Source organism: Tinamus guttatus, unplaced genomic scaffold, assembly GCF_059628265.1.
Source record: "Tinamus guttatus ecotype Peru unplaced genomic scaffold, ASM5962826v1 Tinamus_guttatus_pri_ptg000330l, whole genome shotgun sequence".
NCBI classification, from domain to species: domain Eukaryota; kingdom Metazoa; phylum Chordata; class Aves; order Tinamiformes; family Tinamidae; genus Tinamus; species Tinamus guttatus.
In genome coordinates, this window is record NW_028288864.1 from 620,875 (window position 1) to 648,487 (window position 27,613).

At 40.6% G+C, this 27,613-nt stretch overlaps 2 protein-coding genes across 2 annotated transcripts; one reads left to right on the plus strand and one right to left on the minus strand.

Moving 5' to 3' along the window:
* The first annotated feature begins 3,602 nt into the window (after window positions 1-3,602).
* Window positions 3,603-22,446, plus strand: METTL9 (methyltransferase 9, His-X-His N1(pi)-histidine). The gene is made up of 5 exons (XM_088529420.1): window positions 3,603-3,895; window positions 7,626-7,816; window positions 9,971-10,180; window positions 11,228-11,412; window positions 22,064-22,446. Exons 1-5 carry the CDS (start codon window positions 3,722-3,724, stop codon window positions 22,267-22,269), a joined length of 966 nt encoding a protein of 321 aa, XP_088385546.1. The 5' UTR covers window positions 3,603-3,721; the 3' UTR covers window positions 22,270-22,446.
* On the minus strand, window positions 14,368-21,354 carry IGSF6 (immunoglobulin superfamily member 6). Its single transcript, XM_010221000.2, has 6 exons — window positions 21,150-21,354; window positions 18,857-19,207; window positions 17,907-18,010; window positions 16,784-16,840; window positions 16,077-16,160; window positions 14,368-14,441 (listed from the first exon to the last, which is right to left on the minus strand). Exons 1-6 carry the CDS (start codon window positions 21,208-21,210, stop codon window positions 14,403-14,405), a joined length of 696 nt encoding a protein of 231 aa, XP_010219302.2. The 5' UTR covers window positions 21,211-21,354; the 3' UTR covers window positions 14,368-14,402.
* Window positions 22,447-27,613: the final 5,167 nt, after the last annotated feature.

Here is a 27,613-nt window from a genome sequence, read left to right on the forward strand (position 1 = left end):
TTTGTTCAAAAAAGCAGTAAGGGGTGACATGACAAAGTACAGCTTGAACAGCCTCTTTAAACTGCTACATCTTCAGAATTAAGATAGAAAAAGTAAGTAATCCAAAAAAAAAAAAAAGTGAGACTGCCACTGAACTTTCTTATCCTTTTCTAAACCTGCATGATTGTTTTTGGCCATGAATCAAGAAAAGGATGATCAAATGCAAAAGCAGAGTGTCTTGCAGCAGCTGGTTTGTCTGCCTTCACTCCCCATTAGATAATAGTATCTGAGCTTCAGCTGAAGTCTTCCTGCTGGAAAAATGCCACAATTTAATTTTGGTAATTTAAGAGTGTCTAAAATAGCCTCGTAATTGATAAAGGAGATTTAAATGTGTGCAATATAAAATAGGAAGTATTATGATAACTCCGTGGAGGGAGAATCTTGATGCTTGAGTTCATAGGGTTTCTAGGCAATTCTCAGAATTTAGATCTTAATGCTATAATCGAATTTTATTTATTGAAATAAGGAAAGGTGTCTATTAGAATTAAAAGGATGTTATCTAGTAGTGAAGAATGCTAGTCTAATGATATAGTAGTAATATGTGCCTAGCAATAGAGTGAAAACAGATTGAATAAATGACAACTAAAGTGTGTAATTTTAAGTAGGAAAGAATTGCATTTTGTGGAGGTTACAGTCCTGGCTCTGTTCTCTTCTTGTACAAAATGACCTTCCAGTCTCCTGCTGTGCTGATTTTGGAGCTGCTTGGAAATTCATGAATAATGCTATGTTGACACGGTTAGTAGGAGATGTTTACATTTGAATATAGTTGTATAGCTTAATGGGGGCTGTCAGGAAAGACAAGCAGGAAGGGAAAGGAACAGTTAAGATAAGCCAGATCTCCACAAATACTTACAGGCTCTTTCTTAAAGTATTATGGCAGCTCAGGAAAAAGCTCAGTATTACCAGAGATCAAAAAAAAAAAAAAAATCCAGCAGATTTTATACAGGAATGCAAAACATAGACTAGGGCAGTTGTGGGAGTTGTCTGGATGAGGCTTGAGGAGGCATGTGTGAAGAAACAGGGCTTTCTAGGTTGCCTTTGGGAGAGGGGATTTTAGATAAGGTGGGTTGTTTATCTTAAAGCTCTCTCCCTGGTAATTTATTTTCTCACTACTACTAAAATAACAGAAGCAAAGGTTGTTTTATTGCTCTGCTTGATTGGGGAAAATTGCAGATTTACATCCTAGAATACACAAGGCTGTGGAGCTGTGAGTCTGCCCCAGAAGACAAGGGTTCCCTGTGATCACCACAAAGTGAATGCAATCTTGTTAAAAACACTCATTTGTAGGTAAGTATTCAAACCTTTGGATATGTTTTGAACATTTGGCGTTAAATAAATCATAGAAATTTTCCAACATCAAGAGGTATCAAAATATTGAGGAGAAAACAAAGAGTGTTTTCCCAGCTGTGTTAATTGCTTTGAATGACGTATGCTTACATTTATACAAAAAAAAAAGTTTTCTGAGATTGTGTGGCAATCAATACAGGTTATAATTCCATCAGCATATGTGCAAATGACAGTATATCAAATTATTACCTAAATGTACATGAATAGTGCATTTTTATAGCCTGTCAAGAGAAAAAAAGATGTTGAGTATACAGCTATCACAGTAGAATTATTAATGACCAACGTAGTACTGGGTAGGAACTTGGAAACATCTCATTAAAACTTAACCAGGTTTTATACTAACAATACTGAGATGAAAACTAGCATATTTCCTAATGTATTCAGCATGCAATTTATTATACATATTTTCCTGTGATAAAATTATGATATATTTCCTTGTGAACAACATGCAACTAACTGGATGCAAATTTATTTAGTGATTTGCACATTGCAAGCAGATGTCTGTTTAAAAAGCAGCAAATTTAGCTTTGTCATTTTGAATTTTGATTATAGAGCTGTTTTATTCCTGGGGGGTGAAAGCAAACTAATCTGTCTTTACAAACAAGAACATACATATAAAAAAGGAAAGTCCTGATCCCAAATCAAATAAGTAGTAGACTGAAAAGACATCTTGCTCGTCTAGCTATTGGAGAAAAAATGAATCTTGGTCTGGAAAACTGTCCAAAGCTCTCACATCAAAAACCTTCCTTAAGGAGATTGAACATCAATGAAAATAAACTGAACAGAAAAATCCTCTGGCAATGTTTTGTTGTTGCTCTGGTTTTCTTGATTTCCCAGGATAAGCAAGGTTGGATTTTATTGGTGCTTGATCAGAGCATCTTCCAGGCAGAAGCCAGGATCCTGTGGTGGTTTGACTTCATGTCATCCTTACCAGGAAATTAAGGGCACAGACTCCTGCCTTTCAAATCTGATCAAAAGGAAAGATGCCGATTGCTTGTGTTCATTAAGAAAAACAGTTCTGAGGGACTAGAGATGCTCGCCCTGGTGCTGCACTCAGCTGGAGTTTGATTAATGAGATGGGCTCTGTCTGGGTTTTCTTTCAGTTGGACATGATATTCCTCACTTTCTGCACTACTGCCACCAATAACCCATGTTTGTTAAAGCATAATTGGGCACAGTGGTGTAACACTTAACCGAAAGCTAAGGCTTTTGTCCTCATAAAGGCATAAGCTACTGTATTAAATGCCAGAAGCTTTTTATCGTTCTTGACCTGTGCCAGAATAAGATGTTTTGATAAGCACTGTCTGTTCCTAGCTATCTTTTTTCTGGGGGTATTAACTGCCTTCAGAACACATTTTCATCTGCTGGTCTCTACTGTGCATTACGTTCCTGTGCACAGAAATGCCATGCAGATCTTGGAAGTTTGTGTTTCCTACCACCCCCGGCCTTCTCTGTGTGCACCCCGGCGCCTCGGGAGGCCGGGTGGGGACGTAGTCGCTCTCAGACCTGCCTGCTCGGAGCAGTGCTGGTGCTCTGACCGTAGAACAAAGCTACAGACTTAAAGAGATCCTTTGAGGTCAAAACCTCACAAGAACAGCACCCTAGCAGTGACAGTTTACTTCAAGCCATTGCAGAACAATTGTTTGTCAGAGAGAAATGGGATTGTTTGAGGACAGTGCCACTCTAACAGCCACTTTAAATGCTTGTGTTTGGGGCTTTTGCGCACATCACCTCACTGGTGTGGACTTTTGTTGCGGATTTCCCAAACGGAAAAGCCGTCTCGTCATTTTACCGCGCAAGGAGAGCAACGGGAGAGACACGAGGCCCGGGGCGCCCCCGGCCTGCCAGGTGCGCGCGCGCTGCGGCCCGCGTGACGGCGCCGCCGGGCGAGGCGTCGCGCGGGACCCGCCCACTGCGCACGCGCGGCGAGGAGGCGGGCGCGGGAGGGCGGGGCCGAGCACGTGCAGGCGCGGGGGGAGGCGGCGCCGGCCCCGGCTCCGCCGCGGGGAGGAGCGCGCGGCGCGGCGGGGCGGGCGGGCCGAGCCGCCGCCATTGTGTCCCGCTCCGGTCCGAAAGCGGCGGCCCCGCCGCCCCGCCCGCGCGCTGATTGGCGAAGCCGAGGGAGGGAGCCGGCGCCTGCCAGGCCCCGGCGTGCCGCAGCCGCGCCGTCCGGGCGGCCCCCGCTGCCGCGGCGCCGCGCGTTCCGCCCTGCGCCTGTGCGCGGGCCGCGGAGCCCAGCGGAGCGGAGCGCGGCGGGTCGTGTGCTGCGCTGCTGCCGCCGCCATGGCCCGCGGAGGCGGCGGGCGCGGGAGGGGGTGACGGCGCGGCCCCCCTCATGAGACGCTGGCTGTGCTGGCTGGGCTGCTACACGCTGCTGCTGTGGGCGCTGCGCAGGAGGATGTGGTCTGGCCCCGGCAGGTACCTGCGCAGCCCCTTATCCAGGTCGCTCTACGCCAACGTGATGGGCAGCCACATCCCGCCTGCCCCGGGCGCCCCGGAGAGCCACCAGGTACCGCCGCGCCGCGGCAGGGCGGGCAGCGACAGACAAAGGGAGGGACCCGCGGCGCCCGCTCGCCCGGGACTGCGCGGGGCCGGCGCGGCGGGAGCAGCGCCCCGAGCCGGCGGTCGCCGCCCGCTCTGAGGGAGCTTTCCCCCCTCCTGGTACCGCCGCCCTGAAGAGCCGCAGGTGGCTCGGGCGGCGATCGCGTGACACGTGCGTGGGTCGCTGCGCTGCCCCGAGGCCGAGCCGGGAGCGGGGAACGGCCGCGGGGCTGGAGGCGGGTGTGGGCCGCATAAAACGCCCGATCGTGAGGAAAAGGCAGCGTGAGTCGTCGAGGCGCGTCGCACAAAGCGATTAACTGCGCGCCGCGGCTCTCCCAGCTGGTGCTGCCCTGTCCCAGCTTTGTTAGTGCTCAGGGCGGCTGCCGGCACCGGGGACTTGGCGCTGAGCGAGTGCGATGCCGCCGCGCTTAGAGGCGGTGACAGGGGCAGTGTTTGGCTTTACAGCAAGAACTTTACTCCTGTGAACAAAGAAAACCCGCGATTTTTTTTCCGCTGGTGTCAAAAACCTGGCTAGAAGGATGTGGAGATAAGAGTGGGGAGAGCCTGGTTCCACTCGCAGGTAGCGGCTCTGCAGGGGGTGCTCCACGTATCTCGTGTGGGATTCTCTGATCCTTCACGTGTATTAAATATACTTGAAGTGTCTTTCGTTCCTCCGTTGTTGGGTTATACCCTCAAGTAAGGGCTGCGTGGTGAGCCCCTGGGACTGGTGTTTTCTGAAGTTTTACTGACTTATTTAGTTTGGCACAAGTCAGCTGAAATGCCATGTTCTTCCTTTTGTTAATATTAGGCAAGGTTTGCAAGTAATAATCTTTATTATAAACAAAGTCTGCACAAATTTCTCCTCAGGTTTCTTTGATGTGCTGTGGTGTTTCTACTGTTTTGCTATGCCAGATTGATGCCAACTAATATTGTGGGACTAGTGGCCAGGAAAGGGCTCCTTGCTTATTGGACAAGGAGGAAAAGGAAAGGAATTCCTGTTTTAAGGAAATAGTTTCAGAATTAAGCTTTCTTTCCCTACTTTTGTACTTTGAAAATATATATTTGTTATATATATAGTTTAAATACTGTTTTTTTTTTAATATAGTTTGTTGTCATTTCTAATATACACTAACATTGGCAGTTATGAGTATTTTAACTGACCTTATGTAGGGCAAGCTTAACCCTGGAGAAGGAGGAGGAGGGCTAGGAACAGTGCCTGGCTTCTGGAAATATGCTTTTCCTAAAGCTGTCACTGGCAATGACAACTGTTGTCTGCCACTGGTTATATCCGTGTATATCAATATTTGAAAATCTTGAAGACGAGCTGTAGGACAGTTGATTTCCATGGTTAGATCCTGGAAGGACAGGTGATAGAATTGGGTTATACAGCTAAGGCTTATGAATAAGCTCGTGGACACCATGTGTGTAGTAATGCTAGTTGCAGATCGAAGCCTGTGATTCCTAAACTTTGGATACTTAATTCACCGGCTTTGGGATTGAAAATGGCAGCGCAAGGTACATCTGACCCCTCCGAGCCTGTCCGGTGCATGAGGCGGCAGCCTTGTGAACAGCTGCTGACCTGGGCCCGTGTCCCTGCCTGTCCTTTGGCTCCCCAGGACGGTTCAGCTCTGCTGGCCTCTTGAAACCGCTTTCTAGAGATGAGTGAACAAAATACACACGCACAGCTACCGCTTTAGGTCTTTTTTTTTGCGTCTCTGTGAGGATTCCTTTTGGGAATTGCTGCTTTGTGCCTATCCGCTCGCTTCTCACCGGGCCATGGCAAAGAGAAGACCCAAGCTGGGAAATGGGTGGTCATGGAGATTACCGTGCTGCGTTGTGATACAGCCTTCCTTGAAGTCTAGTTTTCAGAGGATTGGATCTACTTACAGTGCTGACAAATGCTGTTGAGAGCACTGCTGAGAGCCCAGTTCTGCAGGGAAGTACCTGACAAACATCAAGCTTTCAAACTAGCCCTGTATAGGCATGTAACTGCTTCCCCTGCTGAAGGGTATTGAAATGCCTTGGTGCTCTGGGTCTGTTTGGTGGAGCTCCATTTGTGAATCTGGCACGGTGATATTGTTGCAGGTTTCTGCTCCCTTTGCTTGCTGGCACCATTACTGTGAAGCTTCGGGATGCTGGAATAAGAATTCAGTGCTATTGTTTTTCCTGCTAGTGTATTGACTGGGAGTCCCATTGCGCTGAATGCTGTGTAAACAATCATTAAGTGACTTCCCCTCCCAGCAAGTAACAACAAACATGTAGGCACCAAGATGCGAGCATGTTTTGTGTAGCATGGCTATAGACAAAATTTTATTGGATTTTTTTTTTTTAACATTGTGCACTTATTCCAGCTGATCTCTTGCTCTCCTTCTGCAGTTTTATAAGATTCTGTTAAAACCCTCCACTTCTCTTTAAAATACCTGTCATTCTCTGTGCTGTAAATGCGTGAGGCCACATTGGAGAGCACGCTTGCAAGATGCAAGAGGAAGATAGCAGAAGAGGATTTGGGCTATGGACAATAATTCTCTTCAGGAAGAGATTCAAATCTGCAATAGAATATTAGAAAAAAAACTCAATGGCATTAGGGTATCTGCAGGGAGAGCCATCAGTAATTCTGCATAAGGGGTGAAGACACTGAGGAAAAAATAGTGATATTCTTAATTAAAATTATAGTTAAATGATGATTGAAACATCTACCTGTTGAGTGTCAGGGGGTGGAACTAAGTCTGGCATCACACACTAGCAGTGAGCAGCCATTTGAGCTTTCAGTCAGCACTGGCATTTTAGTGTCTCAACATTTCTATAGGTCTGTCTGTTTTTGCACAATTTCTTGAATTTAAAATCATGTAAATGCAGTAGGGGTTAGAGGAGCTATAGTTTGCAAACAAATAGCAAAACATCAGCATGTAGTTTTACTACTTTTCTTATCAAATCTTGTTTGAAAAGTAGGAGCATCCCTTTTCTTCAGAACTAGCTGAATAATAGCATGTCAATCAGAACTAGTTTGCCGGGTAATACAAAGTAAAAAGGAACCACTACCCCGTTTGGCCTTGTCTAGAAAGATAAAAGTGTCCAGATTGCTACTGGAGACTTCTTGGGTGATGTGGGGGCCTGCTTGTTTATGCAGCTTCCTCGCATCATCGCTGCTAAATGGGAATAACTGCTTTGAAAGACTCTGTCAACCTGCTTGTTGACACTAGCACATGTTGAAGTGCTGTCCATCAGCGCTGCAGGACAGGCAAGCAGTTGCTTAGAGTGTTGATTGGATTCCTTATCTCCTTTCCTAGAAAGCTACTGCCAATGCACTTCGTGGTCTCTTTTCAGAGGATGCCTAGTGAAATGCTGAGAGTTGTAAAACAGAAAACAATGCTACCTGCTTTATACTCTTTTAGCAGAATGGTGCTGTTCCATACTGGACCTGTGCTTGCTTTCTAGGAAAGCTACTCTGCAAAATTCTTCAAAGTACCAAGTAATGGTTAAGACAAAAATTTTGAATATTATTTCTAAGTAATATGCCTTTTTTGATTACAACTGAAGTTATTTAAGTCAGTTTTGAAGTTTGTTTGAAAATCTTTAGGGAAAGCTGAATTTTGATATTTATAGAATGACTTGATGATAGCCCTCTGTGGGTGTAATTTTTTAACTACTTCTGTTTTTATATTACTGAACTTCTAATGTTTCTTCGTCTCTTTCTGTAGTGGTATGTCTGCAACACCGAACAGTTGTCTGAATCCCTTCAGCCTGTCTTTGTCCAGAGTTACCTCGACCAAGGAACACAGATCTTCTTAAACAACAGCATTGAGAAATCAGGCTGGCTCTTCATCCAGCTCTATCACTCTTTTGTGTCCTCAATTTTTAGCCTTTTTATGTCTAGGACATCTATCAATGGGTAAGTGAAAAGTAAATCTTAGGTAAACTATATATATATTTTAAACTTAGAATCTTTTTTTCGAGTGTTCGATTGTCCTTCTTGATTTTTTTTCATTTTTTTTAAAAGATTTTTACAGATTTCCCTTTGCCAGTTCAAGCAGACCTGAAATCTTTCCCAACCCTCTTAATTAAAGATCACAATTGCCAGAATGGGAAGGGAGCAGAGGAGGTAATAGCAGTTAACAAGAGATGGTCAGAGGACTCTAATTGTATTTTATAACCGTTACTTGTATTAACTCCTTTCCAGGTGTTTCCTAGAATTGGATTCTATCAGTGCTAGGTATCCTTTTCCTTCCTCTTTTCTTTTTTTCCTTTATTTTCTTTCCCTTTTACCTCTTACATTAACTCTTAAGGATACAGCAATAGGTAATGTTGTGTTTGTTCTACGTGGAGGGTATTGATTTGCCCTGCAGAAAAAGGCAGATCCCTAATCAGAGCAGAAGTTGCTGAGTGTTGTCTAGCAATACTTGTGTAGCACGCAAGTATTCTGCCCCTTCTTCTTCTATTTAAAAAGTAATTCCATCTCAATTTGCATAAGCTATACTTAAACAAGTAGATTCTGATGTGGTGAAACATGAGGAAAACAGGAATAGAGAAGTTCATTTAACGTTGTTTTCTTAATCTTATTGCATCAGGCTCTTCTATGATTGGCTGCAGGGAAGTTAGCTGTATGCTGTAATATTTTTTTCCAATAAGTCAAAAGACCTCCCCTCGCCTTTCTCTCCACTCAGTCATATGTTTAACTTCTTACCACTTTTGAATACACTTTTTTTTCCTTTTACGTTTACTTGATTTTTTTTTCCTGCCTTCCCTTTCTCCCTGCACCCACACATAGTCTGATTTGAGGACAGTAACTGGCTACTAAGGCTAGGAGAATAATCTTTCTCCTTATTTTCTAGCCAGATGTCTTTATGAGCTTCCCTGTGGTGTTCTTAGTTACTTGTAGCTTTATATAAAAGTCTCTTTGGTCTCCTCTTCTTCCTCTTCTCCTCACCTCTTTTTTTTTTTTTTTTTCTTCCCCCTCAAAGGCTCTCCAGTGCTTTGAATAACCCCTCATAGTGCTGTTAGGAATAATAGCCATGAGCCAATTACACAGTGTGGACTGACACAAGTGTGCTGCAAGGGGGCTCTACTTAAATTGGCTGTACTTTATTTATTTTTCTATATTTAACATCCTTTTATAGCTTCTATTTTTGTTTTGTGCAGTTAATCCTTCTTGGGCCCTTTTTACTTCTTTGATTCTTTTATCTTTGCTTTGTTTTCTTGATTTCTGTTTTGTCTTTCTTAAATTTAACCTTCTATCCAACAGTAGTTTAAAGGAATAGCACTTATCTACCTTCGATTTATCACTCATTGGTTCTTTTTGTCTGCTTGTTTGAACTCTTTCATCTTTTGAATTTCTGCTATGACAGCTGAAATCTGTAAATAGGCATTCTTCAAACAAGCAGGTATGTTTTTCTTTTCTTTTTTTTTTTCCTGACTTAGTCCATAAGGAATCCAACTGTCACCTACCCAATTTCTTAATGAGTTGCCTGTTTTCTATTCCATAGCTCTTCCTGATCAATACAGAATCTGCAGATAGCAGCAAAAGCCATTGTAGCATATAATTACTAAATCCTTTCTCTTTTGCCACTTCAGTAGTGTTGCCCCAATGTTTCTTTACATTACTTGTATGGTTTCCCTTCCTGTTGCACATCATAGAAGTAAGCACAAAGAATTAAGACTATCTTTGCAGCCATTTTGCTATTTTTTGTTTGTGTTTTTGTTGTTGATTTAAGACAAATGGGAGAGATTCAAATTTGCAATTGGAAAAAGTCTCAGCCTTTTCCTCTCTCCTTTTTTTTTTTTTTTAATGTGATCATTCTGTTGAGCTGCACCCCATGAGCTCTTCCCTTCCTAATCAAATTCTTCCTGAAGTCTGAACCAGTAAAACTGCATGTAGCTCTGTTTGATCTCTGACAAATGAAAAGCAAGTTGAACTGGATTTAAAATTTATTGAAGCAGGGGCCTTGTCTATTATGTGACTGGTTGCTGCCAAAACACACTCTAAATCATTTCATTGTCCTTTTTGTTAATTAAAAAAAAATGCATGTTTCTCATCTTTACATTACAGGCTGCTGGGAAGGGGCTCAATGTTTGTGTTTTCCCCAGAACAATTTCAAAGACTGCTTAAAATAAATCCAGAATGGAAATCCCACAGACTTCTTGATTTAGGAGCTGGGGATGGAGAGGTCACTAAAGTCATGAGTCCTCACTTTGAAGAAATCTATGCCACTGAATTGTCTGAAACTATGATATGGCAGCTTCAGAAAAAGAAATACAGGTATTGCATGGAATAGTTCTTGCATCCATTACGTCAGTCATTACTGCAAAATAATCCATCTCTAATGTATTATAACTGTTCAGTGTATTCACTTATTATGTTGATGCCTTTGTTGTTTGGGGATTATGGAAAGGCTTGATGTGTACAAAAACATGAAAGCAAACACATCTGACATTACCTGCTATCATTACCTGTTATGTTATGCTGATGTTCCCTGTTACCAGTTAAGACAAAATATGGAACAACTGTTTTAAAGTCTCCCTTCATAGCGTGCATAAATTGCTTTAATCAAGACATTCAGGAGATAAAGTTTAGATGCTGATAAATGAACAGTCCAAATTGCGGGAGAAAGATGCAGACACTGGAGGGAAAACAAACTGATTCCTGGTAGTAGATATGTGGGGGTAATGTGCCTTTATCTTTTCTTTAGGTAAAGAAAGTGTCATAGATAACTGTGTAAAGAATCTTTTATTTCTGGTATGCTTAGCTCCTGTTGTTAAGCTTAACAAGTATTTAGTAACAAAAACCTCAGCACTTTGAGAACTCTGTTCACGTGTTGGTCATGTTGAGTAATGGTTAATGTTTGGGACATCATTCCCTAAACTTCAGCCCAAAGAACAAAAGAACTATGAATTTCTTTTCACCTGTCCTTTGGTGGAAATCTGACAGCAACTGGTTTTACGCAGATTAAATCAAGCAAGCCGTTAACTGTGCTATTTCAGCTCTGTTGTTCCCTGAAAAATGTATTTAGTTTTATTATAAGAAAATATTTTTTCTGGTATTTGAGACTTCATTTTTTGCTTTCTTTATTGCTTGATGATTATAAGGAGTATCCGAATTGAAAGGCTTATGTGGCTGAACATATAGCTACACCTATTGTCCATTAATTTTCTTTTCCAAAAGAATGGGAAGAACACATCTATTCTACTTGCCTAAAGTGGCTGACCTTACCTGCACTATCAACATGTCTGTAAGGAATTTTCATCCTTGGTTGTTCTCTCTGAACTGAGCTTGTGTCTAACATCTTCTGTATCTCTCCCTTTTCAGAGTACTCGGTATAAATGAATGGCAGAACACGGGATTTCAGTATGATGTTATCAGCTGTTTGAATTTGCTTGATCGCTGTGATCAACCATTGACTGTATTAAAGGATATTAGAAGTGTATTGGAGCCAACTAGAGGCAGAGTCATTCTAGCATTAGTTCTGCCATTCCATCCATATGTGGAAAATGGTAAGTACACAGGTTAACAGATATTTAAATGAAGAAAGGTTGTACATTACAATATTTGGAATTAAATGTTTGATTTAATTCATATTTTTGGTTTTAAAAAGATCTTGTAGTGCTCATGCTCAAAAGAAATTATAGGCAAAGCAACTGCACTTAAAAATTCTTAGGGAGGTAATGTTCGCTGTCACTATCCAACATGAGCTTTGAAAGGAAAATATAGGCTTCTACTAATTTAAAATATCAACTGTTATTTTCGTTAGTAACTGGAAGAACTTTTATGCACCAAACTCTTATTTCCTGTAGTTGCATTTTAAGGAAATACCTGGAATTTAATTTGAAAATCTCCTTGCTCGTGACTAAGAGAGACTAGCAACTTTTTCTCAGGTGCCTGTGATATTTCGGATTCAGGTTGAGTCTCCACTCAAGTGATTGAATCCGCTGTAAAGGTGGATTGATTTCCAGAGGGCTAGTGCTCATCACTCACTGTTTGAACATTGCAGCCTCTTGCTCTCCTTGAGTCTTAAAGGTTGTTAATGGAAAGGCATGTCCAAAAAATAAAACACAAATAAGCTTAACATCCTGGAAATGATAAATTCATCAAAATATATTGCATTTTGTGCTCCTTTGAATGAATGGAGAGAAAAAAGGTTTTTATCTTGCAATCGTTATTGTGTCCACAATCTACTTTTTTGCATAATGTTGGATAACCATGTGGTAGATCCTGGCTCAACCGGAGGTGGATAAATGAAGGAAGAAACCACTATGAGTTCATTTATGTTCATCATTAATCTCCTGCTGTATCCCAAAGGTTTGGAAACCTGTCCAACTTTTGAACTTCATGTCCTTCTGACTTAAGGAAAGCAGGTATCTCTTGTAGGACATTTTGTAAACCAGAGTCGTGCTTTGGTTTGTGCTGGCAGCTTCTAGCAGATGAATCATTTTGTTTTAGGTAGCTTTATTTCCTGTCTCAAACAGGACAGTAATGGCTTTTGTGGTTTTCCTGTGGCCTGAAAGGTAGCACAGAATGACTTAAACCTCTGTCTGCTGAGATTGTTCCAGGTAGCAAATATTTACTGAAACTTTAAATGTATTCAGTATATCTGTTTACTTCTGTCATGGATGTGGGCCTGCATAAACAATACACATTAACACACACAAAAGATACTGTCATTCCAGTAGAGTTTTCTCTCTTGAGCTTTACTCAACTGTAGTCTAAAGAAACATGCACTGATCTGCTGGACTGTCTTCCTGATTTACAAACAATTTTAGAATTTAAATATTTCATTCAGTTGTTCTGCAGGATAATGCACTAAAAAGTGTTTGATATATGTGCTTTATATATGGGAAAATAATACCTGGAACATTCAGCGAAGAATATAGGCCTGATAATTCCTTGTATCATCCAAATCAAAACAACATAAACCCACCTAGAAAAGCTTTTTAATTTTAGTGTGTATGGTGGGGGTGGGGGGGGTGGACAAGAACTGGAGAAATTGAGAGGTGATGAGGAGAGAGGTAAGATGTTTGATCAGCATATGGATCAGTTTCTATATCTACAGTTTAAAAATATGCTTTAATTAAAACAACTTGAGAGATTTGCATCATTGTATTTAATATAATAGGGGAATATGGAAACTGCCTATGTGAACAGCACAAAATCCATGCTCAGAAAACAAAGCAAGGTGGAGGAGCAGGGAGTTATTTTTGTGCTTACTGTTTCTGGAATTACAGTGACACCTAGAGGCCCAAGTAGCTTAGTCATACTTTCTTTCTGGGACAATTTAGGGTTTTTATTTTCAATATAGAGAACAATTAATGGACTTCCTAAAGTTGACAAGTAAGCAGATGAATCATAGTGTATTTAAATTATTATTCAAGTAGTTTTATTTTTAGTAGGTATCTCATAACATGATTTAGAAAAACTTTGAACTTTCTAATGCAGATGTGATATTAGGATAACATACCTAGTGCATGACTAGAATGGTTTAAGTTTAAGTTAATTCTAGAGATACCATACTTGAGAAGAAATAAACATTAGCAACCTGGGTTTATGATGTGATGAACACACTGTCTGGGTGACTGACTGAGGGAAAGAAGGTGAAGGTGCTTTTTGTCTTTTAGCCATCCTTTAGTAGGGAGAATGTCAGAGATCCACACATCTCTTGTAAAACTGTTGGTTTGGTAGCTTAGCTAAGTGCAATTTTAAGTGTACTTCTGTGTTTGTGCTTTTGTTTGTTTTGTACAGGCCCACAAAACAAACATGGTGTTCCAGGTACTCCTGGCTTTGGGTAGTAGAATTGGAAGGAGGTTTTCTGTCTAGCAAGTCAATTTTAATACTGCAGGAGCAAATTTATCTCTTTGACCACTATGTTTCCTTTCTAAATAGGCTAGGAAGAAGCTTTTGTTCCAAAGGCATGTACTGTTATAGCAAAGCTAATTTATAGTGTCTATGTTTTCTGCTTGGCTGTCTGCAGAATATGTATATTTTGCTTGTTTGTGCTACAGTAAGACTTGGTAACTGCTAATCTGAGGATCTATACACCAATACTGTCACCATTAACATAACTGAGAACAGGATTTCTCCTAGAGAATTAGTTTATTTTGTATTGCTGTCAATTGTCATGCACTTTTCACCAATGCTCAGTTCACAGAATGATTGAGAATTCATGTAAAAGAAACAGATGTAAACTTGTAAACCTTATATATACATATATATATATATGTATGTAGGCATGTAAAATTAAACTCAAAACTTTTCCAAAGCATTTCTCTTACAAAATGTAAAGTCGTTTTCCACTGTTTTCATCCTTGCAGAGAGAGAGAAGGATGTTTGACAGTGTAATGTTCCATATGGTTAGTTTGGATATGTTTATAATATGCTCTTTGGGATTCTATTTTCCTGTTAAAGCAAAGTCTGTGAAGAAGGTTTACTTCTTTATCTGCCTCTTCAGTTACATGAGAAATATTCGGCATATCTGAGCTATAGCACACACTCATCTGTTCTGATAAACAGTGTCATCTTCCAAATGATCCTGTGAGGGAAAATAGTAGAAGCAGTTAGTTACTGATACCAGCTTTAACTTCCTCCCTTTACTGTTTCAGTAGACTCCTTTCCCTCCCTCTTTGTCCAGATGGATAGTTGTCCGTGTGGCATCTGCAGGTTTCTAAACTTTTTTCTTTTCCTTTTACCTTTCCCAAATCTCTAGGGAGCTCAATAAAACATACCAATTATTTTCACTCTGTTGGTGAGAGTCAAAACAAGGACCAGTCATGTCAGCAGGGATTTGAAGTCTTTAAAGAAGTTCTTACAGAGGAATCATTTGGAGCAATATAGGAATAAATAAAGCCAAACTGTGTAAGGGAGAAGCATCTGACTTTGAGTTGCAAGTTTCTTTTCTCCTCATTGCATCTCTGAAATGGTGTGGTAAATGTTTAGAGTAGGAAAGAATTTGTATTGCTTCACATAAAGCAATTTTTGAAGCCATTTTCTTCTCTTACAAATACTTGGGGCTTCCAAGTTGTCCATAACTTGCATGGTATATGCACAACCATGTAGTCATAAGTCTTACTGACATAGATTTGGAATGATGAGATAAATTGTGTGGCTTTATTCAGTGATGTTGAACACTTAGTTTACATTATATTAAGTTGAAAGGGGGAGCAAGTAATTTTAAGAATGTTGTAGAGCTTTTGAAACAGTTTTGTTATGGCTGTCATATAACTACCACAGGGTAAGGGAGTGAGAGAAACTAAGATGGTAATGTATTTCCAAGAGTGAGCTCTTATTGGAGCTTTATTCCTTTTAATCAAATAGTCCAGGCAACTTGTTGAAGCCTCTTCTTGGCAAATTATAAATACAAGGAAAATTCAGTTTGTGTCTATGTATATACATCTGTCTTGTGTGTGTGTGTGTGTATATATATATATGTGTGTGTGTGTGTTCATAGAGAAATATAAATAGACACGTGTGTATATACAAAGCATTATAACCTCTGTCTCTGCTTTGTATTTTTTGTCTTTTCTCCCTGAAAAGGGATGCCTTGCTTGAGGCCCAGAATTTTAGACTTTTAGGCTCCTTATGGAGGAAAGAATTTTTATTTCCAGGCAACACAGAGATCTCAGTTCTAGTGTTGCTGACATTCAAAATATTGCATGTCCAAGAAAATGAGAGCTGCTGTTGATTGGGGACTGAATCTGATCTTAGCTATCAGTCAAATGCATCATGTCTGCAATGTATTGAGTAGATGAGGAGGAGCCTGGTCCCTACTGCTCTGCAAAAGTGTCTGAGAGCTCCAAGAACTGCAAGCAGGAGGGGGGAGGATGTGCCCCTCAGCACTTAGTAATGTGCAGTTGCATAGTAATGTGCAGCAGTGACTGAAAGCAAATAGAACACACACTGCATTTGAATGCTGTAATCTGTGCTGCAATGCTCGGGAATGTGTGAAAATGCTTGTGTGCTTCTCCCTCCACTCTCTCTTCTGGGACATGGGTTTGTCTCACACTACTGTGCAGAATATTCTGTAGAGCTTTCTCAACTTAGAGAGAGAAATCTACTTCCAGAGGAGATACAAATGAGATGCTCTTCAAAATTGTCCGTTCTTTCGTTGCATATTTCAGTATCAGTAAACATGCACTCAGTTTTGCCATACCTTTTTTGCATTACTTACAGGCTGTTGGCAATGTTCAGCATACCTCTGCTTCTGAAGTTCTTGGGCAATTGCTTGAAAAATTTTTCGTCCGCTACTGATTTTCTGCAAGTTATTTAAAATATTTTAGATTGGTGCTAGAAGGGAACCGCGTTTTGCTGCCTTTCACAATTAAGACTTCACCCTCCATCTTTGGAAATATCAGTGAATAACACTTCAAAAATATAGGGTGGCATTCAGAAGCGCTTTAAATTGCTCTATAGTTCACTTATATATACCTTCTTTAATAGATAGTTAGATTGTCTGGCTTTTCCTTTTTATTCAAATAAGCATTGCAGCAGAGGTTGTAAGCAGACTTGCTTTAAATACAGTAGAACTTGCCTGAATGAATCATTTTAAAAAAACTTTTTTTGTTTATAGCAAGCACTCTTATGTTCAACAGAAGTTAAAACAATTTATTTAAAAATGTAGCCTGCAGGAACCCATATATTAGAGATGGCCCTCAGCAGATTTGGCATTACCCTCTATCCAGTTAGTTAAAAATAATGGAAACTTTAAATTCAGAGTCAATAAATACTTTTTAACAAATTGTAAATTAGACCTTATAACTGTAAATATCCCTTTTAACTGAATCATAGCTTATTCACAAAATTAGCATCCCTTTTTTTTTTTTTTTTAAAAAAAAAGAAAAGTCTGAACTACAGATAGAGGAAACGGTGACAACATACACAGTTCTCTGTTGTGTGGTCTGCTTTGCTGTTTTTCTTCAGCAGTTTTGGCCTTAGCTGGAGGGAGGTAGAATGAAAAAAGTTAAAACATAAGGTAAATGCCAGTTCCTAAAAGACTAGCCGACCCAAAAGCTGTGCACTGTAAGGACAGAGAGATCTGTAGATAAAAGTTTTATCTTTTATTCAAATTTCAAAAGAAACCAATTGTGTAATTGATTTTTTTTTTCTGAAGAACAGTTTAAGTTTTCCCCCATGCTACTTTGCCTCATTGAAAGAAAACATAACAAATACACAAAGTTTTAAAATTCTCATTAAAGATTCCAACTGCACTTTTGTCTGTTTGTTTTTAACTCAACAGCATTTCTGTTCTAGCAAAAAGTAAGCCTTAAATGTTTAATGTAACTTTTAACCAGAAACTTCAATATGTGTGTTTTCAATAGGAAAAACTTTTTCCTAATCTCCAGTTGATCACAATGTCATTATCCAAGAAAATTCAGTTTGCAATAACTTTACTGCACCTTGCAAATATCTTGTCATGAAATTTAAATTCATTTACTAATAATGGAACCTAATCCAGAATTTCTTAACCATGAGGGTGACAGAGCACTGGAACAGGCTGCCCAGAGAGGTTGTGGAGTCTCCTTCTCTGGAGATCTTCCAAACCCACTTGGACGCAGTCCTGTGCCACGTGCTCTAGGTGACCCTGCGTATGCAGGGGGGTTGGACTAGATGACCCTAGAGGTCCCTTCCAACCTTAAGCATTCTATGATTCTATGATAATAATTTCTAGCTTAGCTCTTAAGTATGCTTTCATAATCTGAGTCTCCAACCTGCTGAATAATACTTTCAAGATAATTCTGGCTTTAAAATACCTTTTCTTTTATAGACTTCATTTAAATAAGAAAATGTGATGCTATTAAGAGTAGTGAGTGGTATGTGCTGTGTGCTAAAATTTGCCAATGGGTACAGTGTTACCTTCAAACCCTTGTCCCTTTGAAACTTAATTGTAAAAGTTATGATTTTTTTTTTTCCCCTCTCCTTATGAAAATGTTAAAGCTCCGTAAAAGAGAGAAAGAGAGAGAGAGGCGAGAGGATGAAAACAGGAACATCAGTTTAAACCTACCTTATGAAGTATAAGGATTGTGAATACCACAATGCTGTACGGAAGCAGTAAGGATAAGGTGATGATCATGAAAGTAAGACTTCCAGTACTGTGCTTCTCAGCCCCTTTATGGAAAATAAGTGTTAGAATAATGCACAGTTCTTCTAACACGTGTAACTTTCCTAGGACTTTACATTCCAATCCCCTTTAAAGAATTAAAAATCTTTATTAACCATCTATATCTTCTAGTTCATTTTCTGCCTAAATTCCTTAGTGAGATCCCCTTTCTCTTGTTTCCCTGGACATTTGCAACAGCAAAGGAGACTCATGATTTCTGATTATGGAAACCTTTCTTGAGTGGTAAGCAGAGATGAAAATCGTATTTTTCCACTCTCGAAGGACTATCTGAATAAAACTTATTATAGGTTTTTGTTCAGAAGTGTGATTAGACAGGGGAAGGAATGAATAAAGGGAAAATAATAGTCCAGCTACCCCTTTTTCTTAAGTATGTGATACTGAAATGTATTTAGTGGAAGGCTTATTACTCTTGTAAACTGTATGACAAATGAGATGGCCGTACAGCACTGAAACTCTTCGCTCAGGATGGTGAGCGAGTCTGCTGTTCTGAGCCCTGTACTCTGTTGGACATGTTTCCTCTAAATGTCCCTTTCTCTACTTCTCATTTTTCTGTTGATACTTCCTTTCTGTAGCCCTTGCAGTCTTTGTACTGGAGGATGTGGAGTAGGGTTAGGTAACAGAGTCGAAAACTTCTCTTGTAGAAAATACCTAAACTTTCTTCTTAGAGAAGCCCTCTGTAATTTTTCAATGTTTCATTAAAAACCTGCTACTCATAACGCTGTTGTTGATAGTCCAATCTTAAATGCCATGCTTGAAAGAGCAAATAAAAAGGCGTTTAGGAAAGAAAATGTATTTCTTTAAGATGCTTCATTAAGAAGAAACAATTAACTGACCTGTTTTCACTAACATGGTCCCGCCTCCCATTTGCTTAGAACGGGGTGAACTTGAATCTGAAAATGCAATTCCACAGAAGTAGACAGCACTGTCATTTGTGGACAGACTACTTATCTGAAGTGAAACATTTTTTGGCGATATGTGTACTTTGAACTTGTGAACATCTGTGCATTTTGGGGTACACAGATCTTCGTGTCTGTTAGTAAAAAAGCGAAACCATAGAGCTTGAGGCTCAGATGAGGAGCATCCCAGAGCAGAGAACGTGCACGTCAGGGTCACAGTGTTCACGGATTCCCCAATTTCCTTGTACCTGGGTTGTGTTACATTGACTTGGCAGGTATTGGTATCTCCTGTAGGGAATAAGCAGATTTTGATGTGAGGGATTGTAAAAAGCAAGGCAGAGTCAAAAAAGAAAATAAGCTACTTGGGGCTTATGCTGGAAAAGGCAAGAGGAAGGCAGAGAACTTTGTTTCAAGTGTGGAATTTCCCAAGTTATTTTTAACAGTATTTCCTCTCAAATTGCTCCTACAGCTTACCTGTTTGATCATTTAACAATTTTATATATATATGTGGCATATATATACTGTCCACCTCAGGAAAAGAATACAGAAGATTCATATGTGTAAAATTATGTAGATGACTCCTTTGACCTTGGAGCAGAGCAAAAGAATAGTTTATGTACTTCCATGCCCAGATTCTGTAGTCTGGAGTGGTTTTTGTTTGTTTGTTTTTGTTTTAGTCTGAAGACTTTTTAGTTTGTCAAACTATTATCTATCCTCACAACAAGCAAAACTTGCTGCAAATTCTTGTTGGATCTTGCCCTGAAAATGCCATAAAATGAGTAGTTCAAAAGACTGTTTAAGAAGCAAGCCCCAGCTGTGCAGAAAAATGGTTTTCTTACAGTTCCCTTCCTTAGGTAATTTTATTATTAAACAGGATTCTGATTTATTTGCATGCACAAATTTTCCTGCTTTGATAGTTAGTATCAAGAGCAGTGGGGAGTTGCTCTTTTCTACCTTTATGTGCTCTGAGTTGAGAGCATTCAGCTGCCTTAAGCTTGATGCTCTGCAGGGAAGTTCTCCATCTCCAGTCTCCACCTGACCTATTGTCTTAAGATGTTTTTACTTGAATGTGAAATTACGAAGGGTTTCTATCTCCCCCACTATTTCTGTTCTGGAAGTGAAGTGAAACAGCCTGATGGCAGGCGGTGTTTGTGGCTTACATGGAGACATTTATAAGTTAGCAATTTCATAACACTGGCCTTCGTAATAATTTTTGACCTACTTCATCATGCTTACTGACTCAAGGTTTCTAAAGATAACAATATTGCTTGTTAGTTCTGACATTTAAAAATGTGTGTAGAGAAAGAAAGGTTAATCAGAGAAGAGAATCCTAATTAAAGAACTGAAATGCTACGTAACTTGCAAGCTTCTGGTTTAAAGATGACTGTTTTGTGAGACTGTTTTTCATGAAGTCCTTATTGAAATCTTTAACTTCAATATTGTTTTTTAGCATATTTAATTCTGTTCAAGTAAGTTGCTAAGTTATGGAAACAAAGGAATCAAAATCATGCAGTGAAAATTAACATCGCGGTTTAACAGAATCTTTTTGTACTTTCCAGACAATAACAAATTATTAGAAAAATAAATGGAAATGTGCCCTATTCTACTGCTGATAATTTGTAAATCTGTCCACTGTAGACAAATAGCACTATCCCTTCATTGCTTTTCTCACTAAACGTTTTGTGGGCCAAATCTAAGTAGATTCGGTGTACGTGACTTCTACTGGAATGAAATGAAATTGTTTTTGTGCCAGATGAACATCAGAGCTGTTGCTGCAATCCCAAGCCTGTAGCAGTCCGTGTTGCCAGTGTCCTCACACCCTCTGTGACAACCGGCAGTCACTTGTACGCCTGCAGCTCGTCGCTCCCCTTCTCCTTGCCCCCTAACTCTAGGGCTCTGGGTGGCCTTACAAAGTGAGCATCGTGGCTCAGATGAATTTAGATGCATCTGCTGGACTCCCCAAACCCTTCTCTCAAACAAGCATAGCTACACGGAGACCGTTCTGCTGCTGGAGCATTCTGTTTCATAGATTACAGGAGCATTGCAGACTTGGAAGAAAAAGCATAACAGTCACTTGATTTGGAAGTTGTATGAAGACAGCAGAACTTATTAAAGAAAAGCTTTTTACTGTTCTTACTTTATAGCTATGTGGCAAATTGTAACCCCTATATTTTAAATCCTATTTAACTTGTAGTTTGCAGGGATAATACAGAAAGCTTAGAGTTCTTACCAAAAGCGTATAGAATCCAGTTGAATGCCAGGATTAGCGCTTTCTTGAATTTGTTGAACATTTTTGGTGTCTCTCTGGAAGTGATTATGCTTAAATGAAGAGGAACTTGAGAAATCTTTGGAGTTGCAGAATGTTCTGAATCATGAGATTTAGAGCTTCCTGTTTTGAAGGGGCGTTTACTGTTGCATTTTGCAAACTTGTTAAAGGTACACACCTAACCAGAAAACAGTTTTCTTATTTATGGATGATACTGCATTGACAGCGAGTGAAGGGTTGTTTTTGTTTTTTAACTTTGGTGAATCGTAACTCTACTTCTTAAGATTATTTCACTGGTTATAAAGGACGACCTGTTTTCCAATGTAATACAAGCATTCAGCTTTGAGAGGGCCTAAGCTGTCTTTACTGTATCAGCTAATAAGTGCATCTTGAAGGAGCAAAGGTTCTCTAGCTGTCCCTCATCTAACTAATGGGATGGTCTGCCAATGAGAGCATTACAACAAGTCATGATTTTCCGCTTGCTATCTGTGTTTGCTATAAATACCTGAAGCAATCTTTGCAAGGCAGTAAACATAAAGAGGAGAAAAAAAACGGATATTATAATGTTGGGAAAGATCTAGATTAAATAGTCTCTCTGTCCATATCTGCTAAATGCCAACCTCTCTATTGGAAGTTACTTTTCAGCCAATCTTGGAGCTGCTAGTGAAAAATATAACAAAATGTAGCCTTGAGAAGGAGCCTCTTCTGAACTCTAGAAAAACTCTTGAACTGGTCTTACAACATCTCTATGAATGACCCATCAAACTCAAAGTTGGAGTGGAATGGAATATAATCTGTGCATTATGCTTTCTGTAAGAAAATGCAATACCCAATAAAGCTTTCTTTATAATTTAAACACCACTGTTTTGTTTTCTCAGTAGGTGGCAAGTGGGAAAAGCCCTCAGAAGTTTTGGAAATCAAAGGGCACACTTGGGAAGAACAGGTGAATAGCCTGCCAGAAGTTTTCAGTAAAGCTGGTTTTGCCATAGAGGCTTTCACCAGACTGCCCTACCTATGTGAAGGTGATATGTATAATGACTACTATGTACTAGATGATGCTGTCTTCGTCCTCAAGCCAGTGTAAGCATATATGAAGTAAATCACCAGAATCAAACCCAAGAAGCAGCCTCTGAAAGAGGTGTTTGATTTATGGTTACAATTACTTAAAGGGAGGGAATCTGGGGATTGCCATGCTAAATAAATATCATGTAAGAAATTTAAAGACCAAAATACTAATGTATTTCTTTGTAGTATGATTAGATTTGTCTTTTAAACAGACTCTTTGGTTGAGAATTTCTTTTTTATCAGCTCTTAACCCAACATTCTTCAATCCAACAATAATGGAGGATATTTTTATACTTACCTGCAACAGGAATCAGATCCAAACAAAGCGATAGTCCTAATAATGAGGAAATCGATACAATGTGAATTGTTGTTAAATCAAGAGAAATTTGGCAATAAAGTTGTCAAACCTTGTGGAATATAAGCTGTTGAAATGGATATTCTTCCATGCTAAGTTACTTTCTCTCTTACTGTCATTCTTCATATGTTTTTAATCATGCTAATAAACTTTTTTTGAGATGACTTTTTGCATTAACTTTTGTGTTTATTTTTGTAATCATAGCCACGCTTGTCTTAGTAACTGCTCTTTGTGTTGAAAAAAGCTCTCAGTTGCAGCACAACTTTGAGTTTATTTAAGCAGCATTTAAATATTGTTTAAAGGGATACACAAAAAAAATGTCACTTTTGGTTGGATTTCCTTCATGCTCCTCTCAAAGCCTCATAAATCCTCATTGCTTTTGTATACATTTTCCAGCTAAAGGAGTTAGGGTGGAACTTGCCAAAACTGTATTTGATGCTGATGGGTTTGATAACAAACTTTCCAAGCCGAACAAGCTGTTCCCAAAATTTTTCCAGGTTAAATAACTCAGAAGCAGTTTCTCATGTTTTTTGCAAGTTAAGCTGCCTCTGAGGATCCTGATATGAGAACCTGATTGTCCTGGCTATGTTTAAATAGCCTGGGACAATTCCCTCTCCTAGCTGTTTTCCTGCACTAACTAAACATTATTTATTTTAATGTTGCATATTTTAAACCCTTGTTTAAAATGGCTAATTTCTGGTACTGGGGATATAACCTTCCATTAAAACAGCTTGCCGTGTCACCAGTACAGAAGTGGCAGCTGTGTGTGTCACATCGCTTGGGATTTAAGTGATGTGAGAGAGCAGGAAACTTTAGCTTGGATATTGACTGGTAAGTAAAGTTATGACTTACCTTTTGCTTTTGAGGTTTCCAAGTTTTTTTTTAATGATTGATGATCTTTTGCTAAGTAGGATATTTACGTTGGGCTTTTTATGTTTGTTTTAAACTTCCTTTGCCTGTGCTTAGTGATTTATCTTGCAAATTTAATAACCTTTTATTCTTAGTCGCCTTTGTTAAATGGCAAATGTTTTGTAGTATGAGTGATTTGACTTTTCTTTTTTTCTTCTTTCTATTTTTTTTTAATCTTTTCCAACAGTAATTTCAGGCTTAGTAGTATTCTCATTTCAGCATTGGCTCTTTAATTTTGACATATTCAGATTTACCACTGGGAAAAAGAGCTGTGTATATTTTGGAGTGCTCTTGGAGTCCTCTTATTTTTGTTTTGCTACCTTCATGTCTAATGAATTTAGCTTCATGTAGTAGATGGGTATTGATGAATACAACTGTATACAGTATGTATATATTTGAAGATTAGAAATTCTTACAATTCAGAATCACACAAGAGGTTATGCATTTTGTGTCTTAAATATTTTTTCAATTCTGTCATTTAGGACTTCGAGTTGTAACAGCTTTGAGAGCTTTGGGTCAGAAGGTGCAACATCACTAACTCTTAAGATTTAATCTTTTGTTGCCTGTGTTTACACGAGTGTTTTTACACTTGAGGAATTGAAATGCTTAACAAAACATGAGCGATAGCAGGACAAAGCTGTGAAGAGAATAAAACTAAATTTAAGGGGCTGCACTAGTACAAAATACCTTGTACAAAATTGAAAAAGGTACAGGGTACAAAGTACCTTCACTAAGGTACTTTACAAATACAGAAGTGTCCTCAGAAGGCCCTGGGCAGTGCCTCTGTTTCTGCAGGACGCGCACGGTGACAGTCCCTTGGTAGCTGTGGGCGGAAACTCTCCAGGCCCTTATAAAAAACATCCTTACCTAGTCATGTTATCTTTTGGTTATGAGGCACAGTTTAGGGACTACAAATATTACAGGAATAGGTATTAATCAAAACAGTGTCATTCTGGTTTTAATATTCTATGCTAATTTTGTTGTATTTTCCTATATATAATATGGTCGTTACGTGCACGGTGTCACGACTGAGTACAATATAGAGCACAGAAAGTACAAATCTTTATAGTATAGTAGCTTTGTCCTGTAGTGTGATGGAAAATCTGCCCAGCTGCTGATTTCCTTGCTGTATTTTAAGTAAAACTAGAAGCATTTTGTGTCTGGCCCCGTTCTCAAAACATCTGCTTGGGCCTGTTGAATGTATGAAGTGGCCCTGTGGGACCGTATGTACGCAGGCACTAGTGTGTGTCACAATATCAATCCTTGCGAAGGAGGAGCAGCCTGCCTGAAGGTGATAGAAAAGAGGCTTCTTTCCCTTTCAAGCCTTTGAGCACATATTTGAGTGCAGTTAGTGTCTGCGTTGACAGCCCCAGCAAAGACTTTTCAGTCCAACAGTTGCTTAAATAACCTGGAATGATTTTAAGGTACATCCAAGGAGGCAAGTGCTTGCTTTGGGTCTGCTACCCGTCTTGCCAGAGGTGACAGTACTAAGTCACGTCTCGGGGATCTCACTAATGTGCCGTGTTTTGCCCTGGAGAGTAACTAACCCCTCTGTTCTGTCGAGGTGGCACTGGATGTGTTGCAGCGCAGGAGAAAGATGCTGTGCAGGGGCCTGATTTAGTCGGAAACTTTCAACACAAAGTTGGAAGAGCTTCGTCTCCCAGAAACCGCAGCCCCCTTTTGCAGGGTGACCCCAGGTACAGTTAGTTCCTCTTCTGCTTTAGGAAACCTGGGGGTCAGGGCTTGGAGTGGGGGGCCGGGAGGGCCGGGCTGGCCTTGCTGGTGCCCCCGGGCGGCTCCCCTGATCCCGGTGGAAGCCCTGGCTGCTGCCCCCGCCTCTGGCTGCGGGCTGATGCCGAGGGCAGCCTGCGAGGCGGCGCTGGTCGCAGCGCCTGCCCCCGGCTCTGCTCCCGCGCGGAGCCGCCCAGCTCGCGGAGCAGCCGAGGCAGGTAAGGAGCCCGCGGCCCCGGCTCTCCCCACGCATGCCACAAGGACCGGCACTTCTCCCTCCCTCTCCAGCCCGAGCCCCGCGGGCTTCCACGCTGCCTGGAGAGCCCGGCTGTGAGGGGGAGGACGGGCAGCTGCAGCGCGTGGGGTTATCAGGCAGCTTCTGGTTGTGAGGGAAGCTCTATGCTTATCGGGCTACAGATAAGGCCTGGCTCTCGAAGGAGCCAGAGATACGGAGTCTAGGGTTTCTTTACATGGAAAAGTGTGTTTGGGGAACAGGCAGAGAGGGCGGCCCAGGAGCTCCCCTTAACCAAACCAGCCTGCGAGGGAGGTCAGGGAGAAGTGGCTGCGATGCTGGCGCTGGGCAGGCTCGTGGAGACAGCTCTGGGGAGTGCAGAGCCACCGAAGGGTTTGGGAGTGCCTAAAAGTTCCTGTGAGCTTTTGCAAATGGGCTTGTTTTGCTGGCAAAGGGAAATACTTCATCCTGCAGTTTGTCTTATCGAACAGGGTTATTCCACAGCAAATTTCCTCTGCACCTGGTGCTTGCCTATTGCACTTGGCCAGGATGAAGCACCAGTTTCCTTAGGATTTAATCTCCTTATATGTTAATTTAGCATGCTTTAATTAAAATTTGGTGGTATGGACTCTGGTGGTAGGATTTAAGCTGTGTGGAGTAATCAAACCTTTCTGCAAAATTAACAGGGCAAAGGCAGAAAACACAAAAAAGTTCATTGTCTAAGAAACCAGATACGTCTGAATGGGGGACATGCACTGTGGCACTCCAAAAAGAACAGCTGAAAAGGGTTTCAGTGCAGGCAAGAACAGGGCAGAGGCAGTAACTTCTTAAAGGCTCATGTTTAAATTTTCCATCATCCGCCAGTTTGAATTGTTCCTGGTGTAAGAGTAGGACTACAGATTTGGATTAGACTAAAGCATTGCTAGAGGCTGTTGAAAAGATTTTTTTTGAGAAAAAGATAACTTGCCGGTACGTGTGATCTAAAAAAGGCGTTTGCATTTATCAGATGTCCAAATCTATAGCTCTGTCTATGCCAGAGGGAAAAGAAAAAAATTAAAAAAAAAAAAAAAGTGAATAGTTCCAAATTCAACAACCAAAAAAAATGAAATGTGGCTACAGATGAGCCCCTGAAACGAAGGAAAGGAGAAGAAATCCTAACACAGTGATCTCGGGCTCAGAGCAAAGTTTGCTGACAAGGCCCGTGGTGTCATTTGTTAAAACTGGGGACTACTCTTGATGCAAAAAGCTCTAGTATGTAGCACAGAGCATCCTCAAGCATCTACAATCAATTTGTATTTTACCTGTGGCCATGGTGACCCTCGCTGCTGGGCTGGGTGCCAAGCTGGGGTTCCTGAGGCAGAAAGTCCTCTCTCCAGTAAGTGGAGGCAGCATGCATTAAAGTAGCTCTGGGTGTCTCATTTGCTGCCCATCCAGCTGTTTGTCCCTCAGTGATCTTTGTGCCACAGTGCACAGCAGAGCGGGGTAGTAAAAGCTACTACAATGTGTAAGAGCTAGGTCCTAATTGATAGTGAAAAGTTGGTGGTGCTCTCCTCAAAGTGCAAGGAGCAGCGCTGAGATCCGTGCAAATGGAGCCGGGTGCTTTTGAACGTGGCTTCCCACATGCTCCTTTCTCTCTGCACAAGGATGTTTCTTCCTTTCCCTTCCCGCTGCGCTGCAGCATCCTCTCGTGGGCTGCATTTCAGGGTGGCCCCCTGCAAACCTCTTCTGCACATGCAGGCAACATAACATCCTACGAAAGGTTTAGGGTTTGTTTGGCCTTTCTTTGCTATTTCCTTGTTCACCCCCTCTGCCTGTTTCTTTATTTCATCTCTACTTAAAAGTTTTTTTTTTCTTTAACTAAACTGTTTTTAAAGCCAACGTTTAGTTGGATAATGGCTTAGCAAATAAATGGTGCTATTAAAGTAAAATTAAAAGAGCCACTTCGTGAGAGGGAAGGAAGCCTGGCTGCACATACGTGCTTAGTGGGCCTGTATTTGCTTAAAGTATATCTCTGTCCTGGAAAAAAGATCTAAATTTGAAAGTTGAGAGCAAGCATCTTTAGATCACTCTGATCTTAGTCTCTGCTCAGCATCTTAGCCTGTCTCTGATTTATAACTATGCAAGTTTTAGGTGGAT

What these genes read in the sequence shown, in the direction of transcription:
- METTL9 (XM_088529420.1), top strand. Translation starts at nt 3,722, where the DNA reads ATGAGACGCTGGCTGTGCTGGCTGGGCTGCTACACGCTGCTGCTGTGG. An exon ending in GCGCCCCGGAGAGCCACCAG is followed by an intron (nt 3,896 to 7,625) that starts GTACCGCCGCGC and finishes CTCTTTCTGTAG; the next exon opens with TGGTATGTCTGCAACACCGA. An exon ending in CTTCAGAAAAAGAAATACAG is followed by an intron (nt 10,181 to 11,227) that starts GTATTGCATGGA and finishes CTCCCTTTTCAG; the next exon opens with AGTACTCGGTATAAATGAAT.
- IGSF6 (XM_010221000.2), bottom strand. Translation starts at nt 21,210, where the DNA reads ATGTTCAACAAATTCAAGAAAGCGCTAATCCTGGCATTCAACTGGATT. An exon ending in CTGGATTCTATACGCTTTTG is followed by an intron (nt 19,208 to 21,149) that starts GTAAGAACTCTA and finishes TATTCCCTACAG; the next exon opens with GAGATACCAATACCTGCCAA. An exon ending in GACCATGTTAGTGAAAACAG is followed by an intron (nt 18,011 to 18,856) that starts GTCAGTTAATTG and finishes TTTTCCATAAAG; the next exon opens with GGGCTGAGAAGCACAGTACT.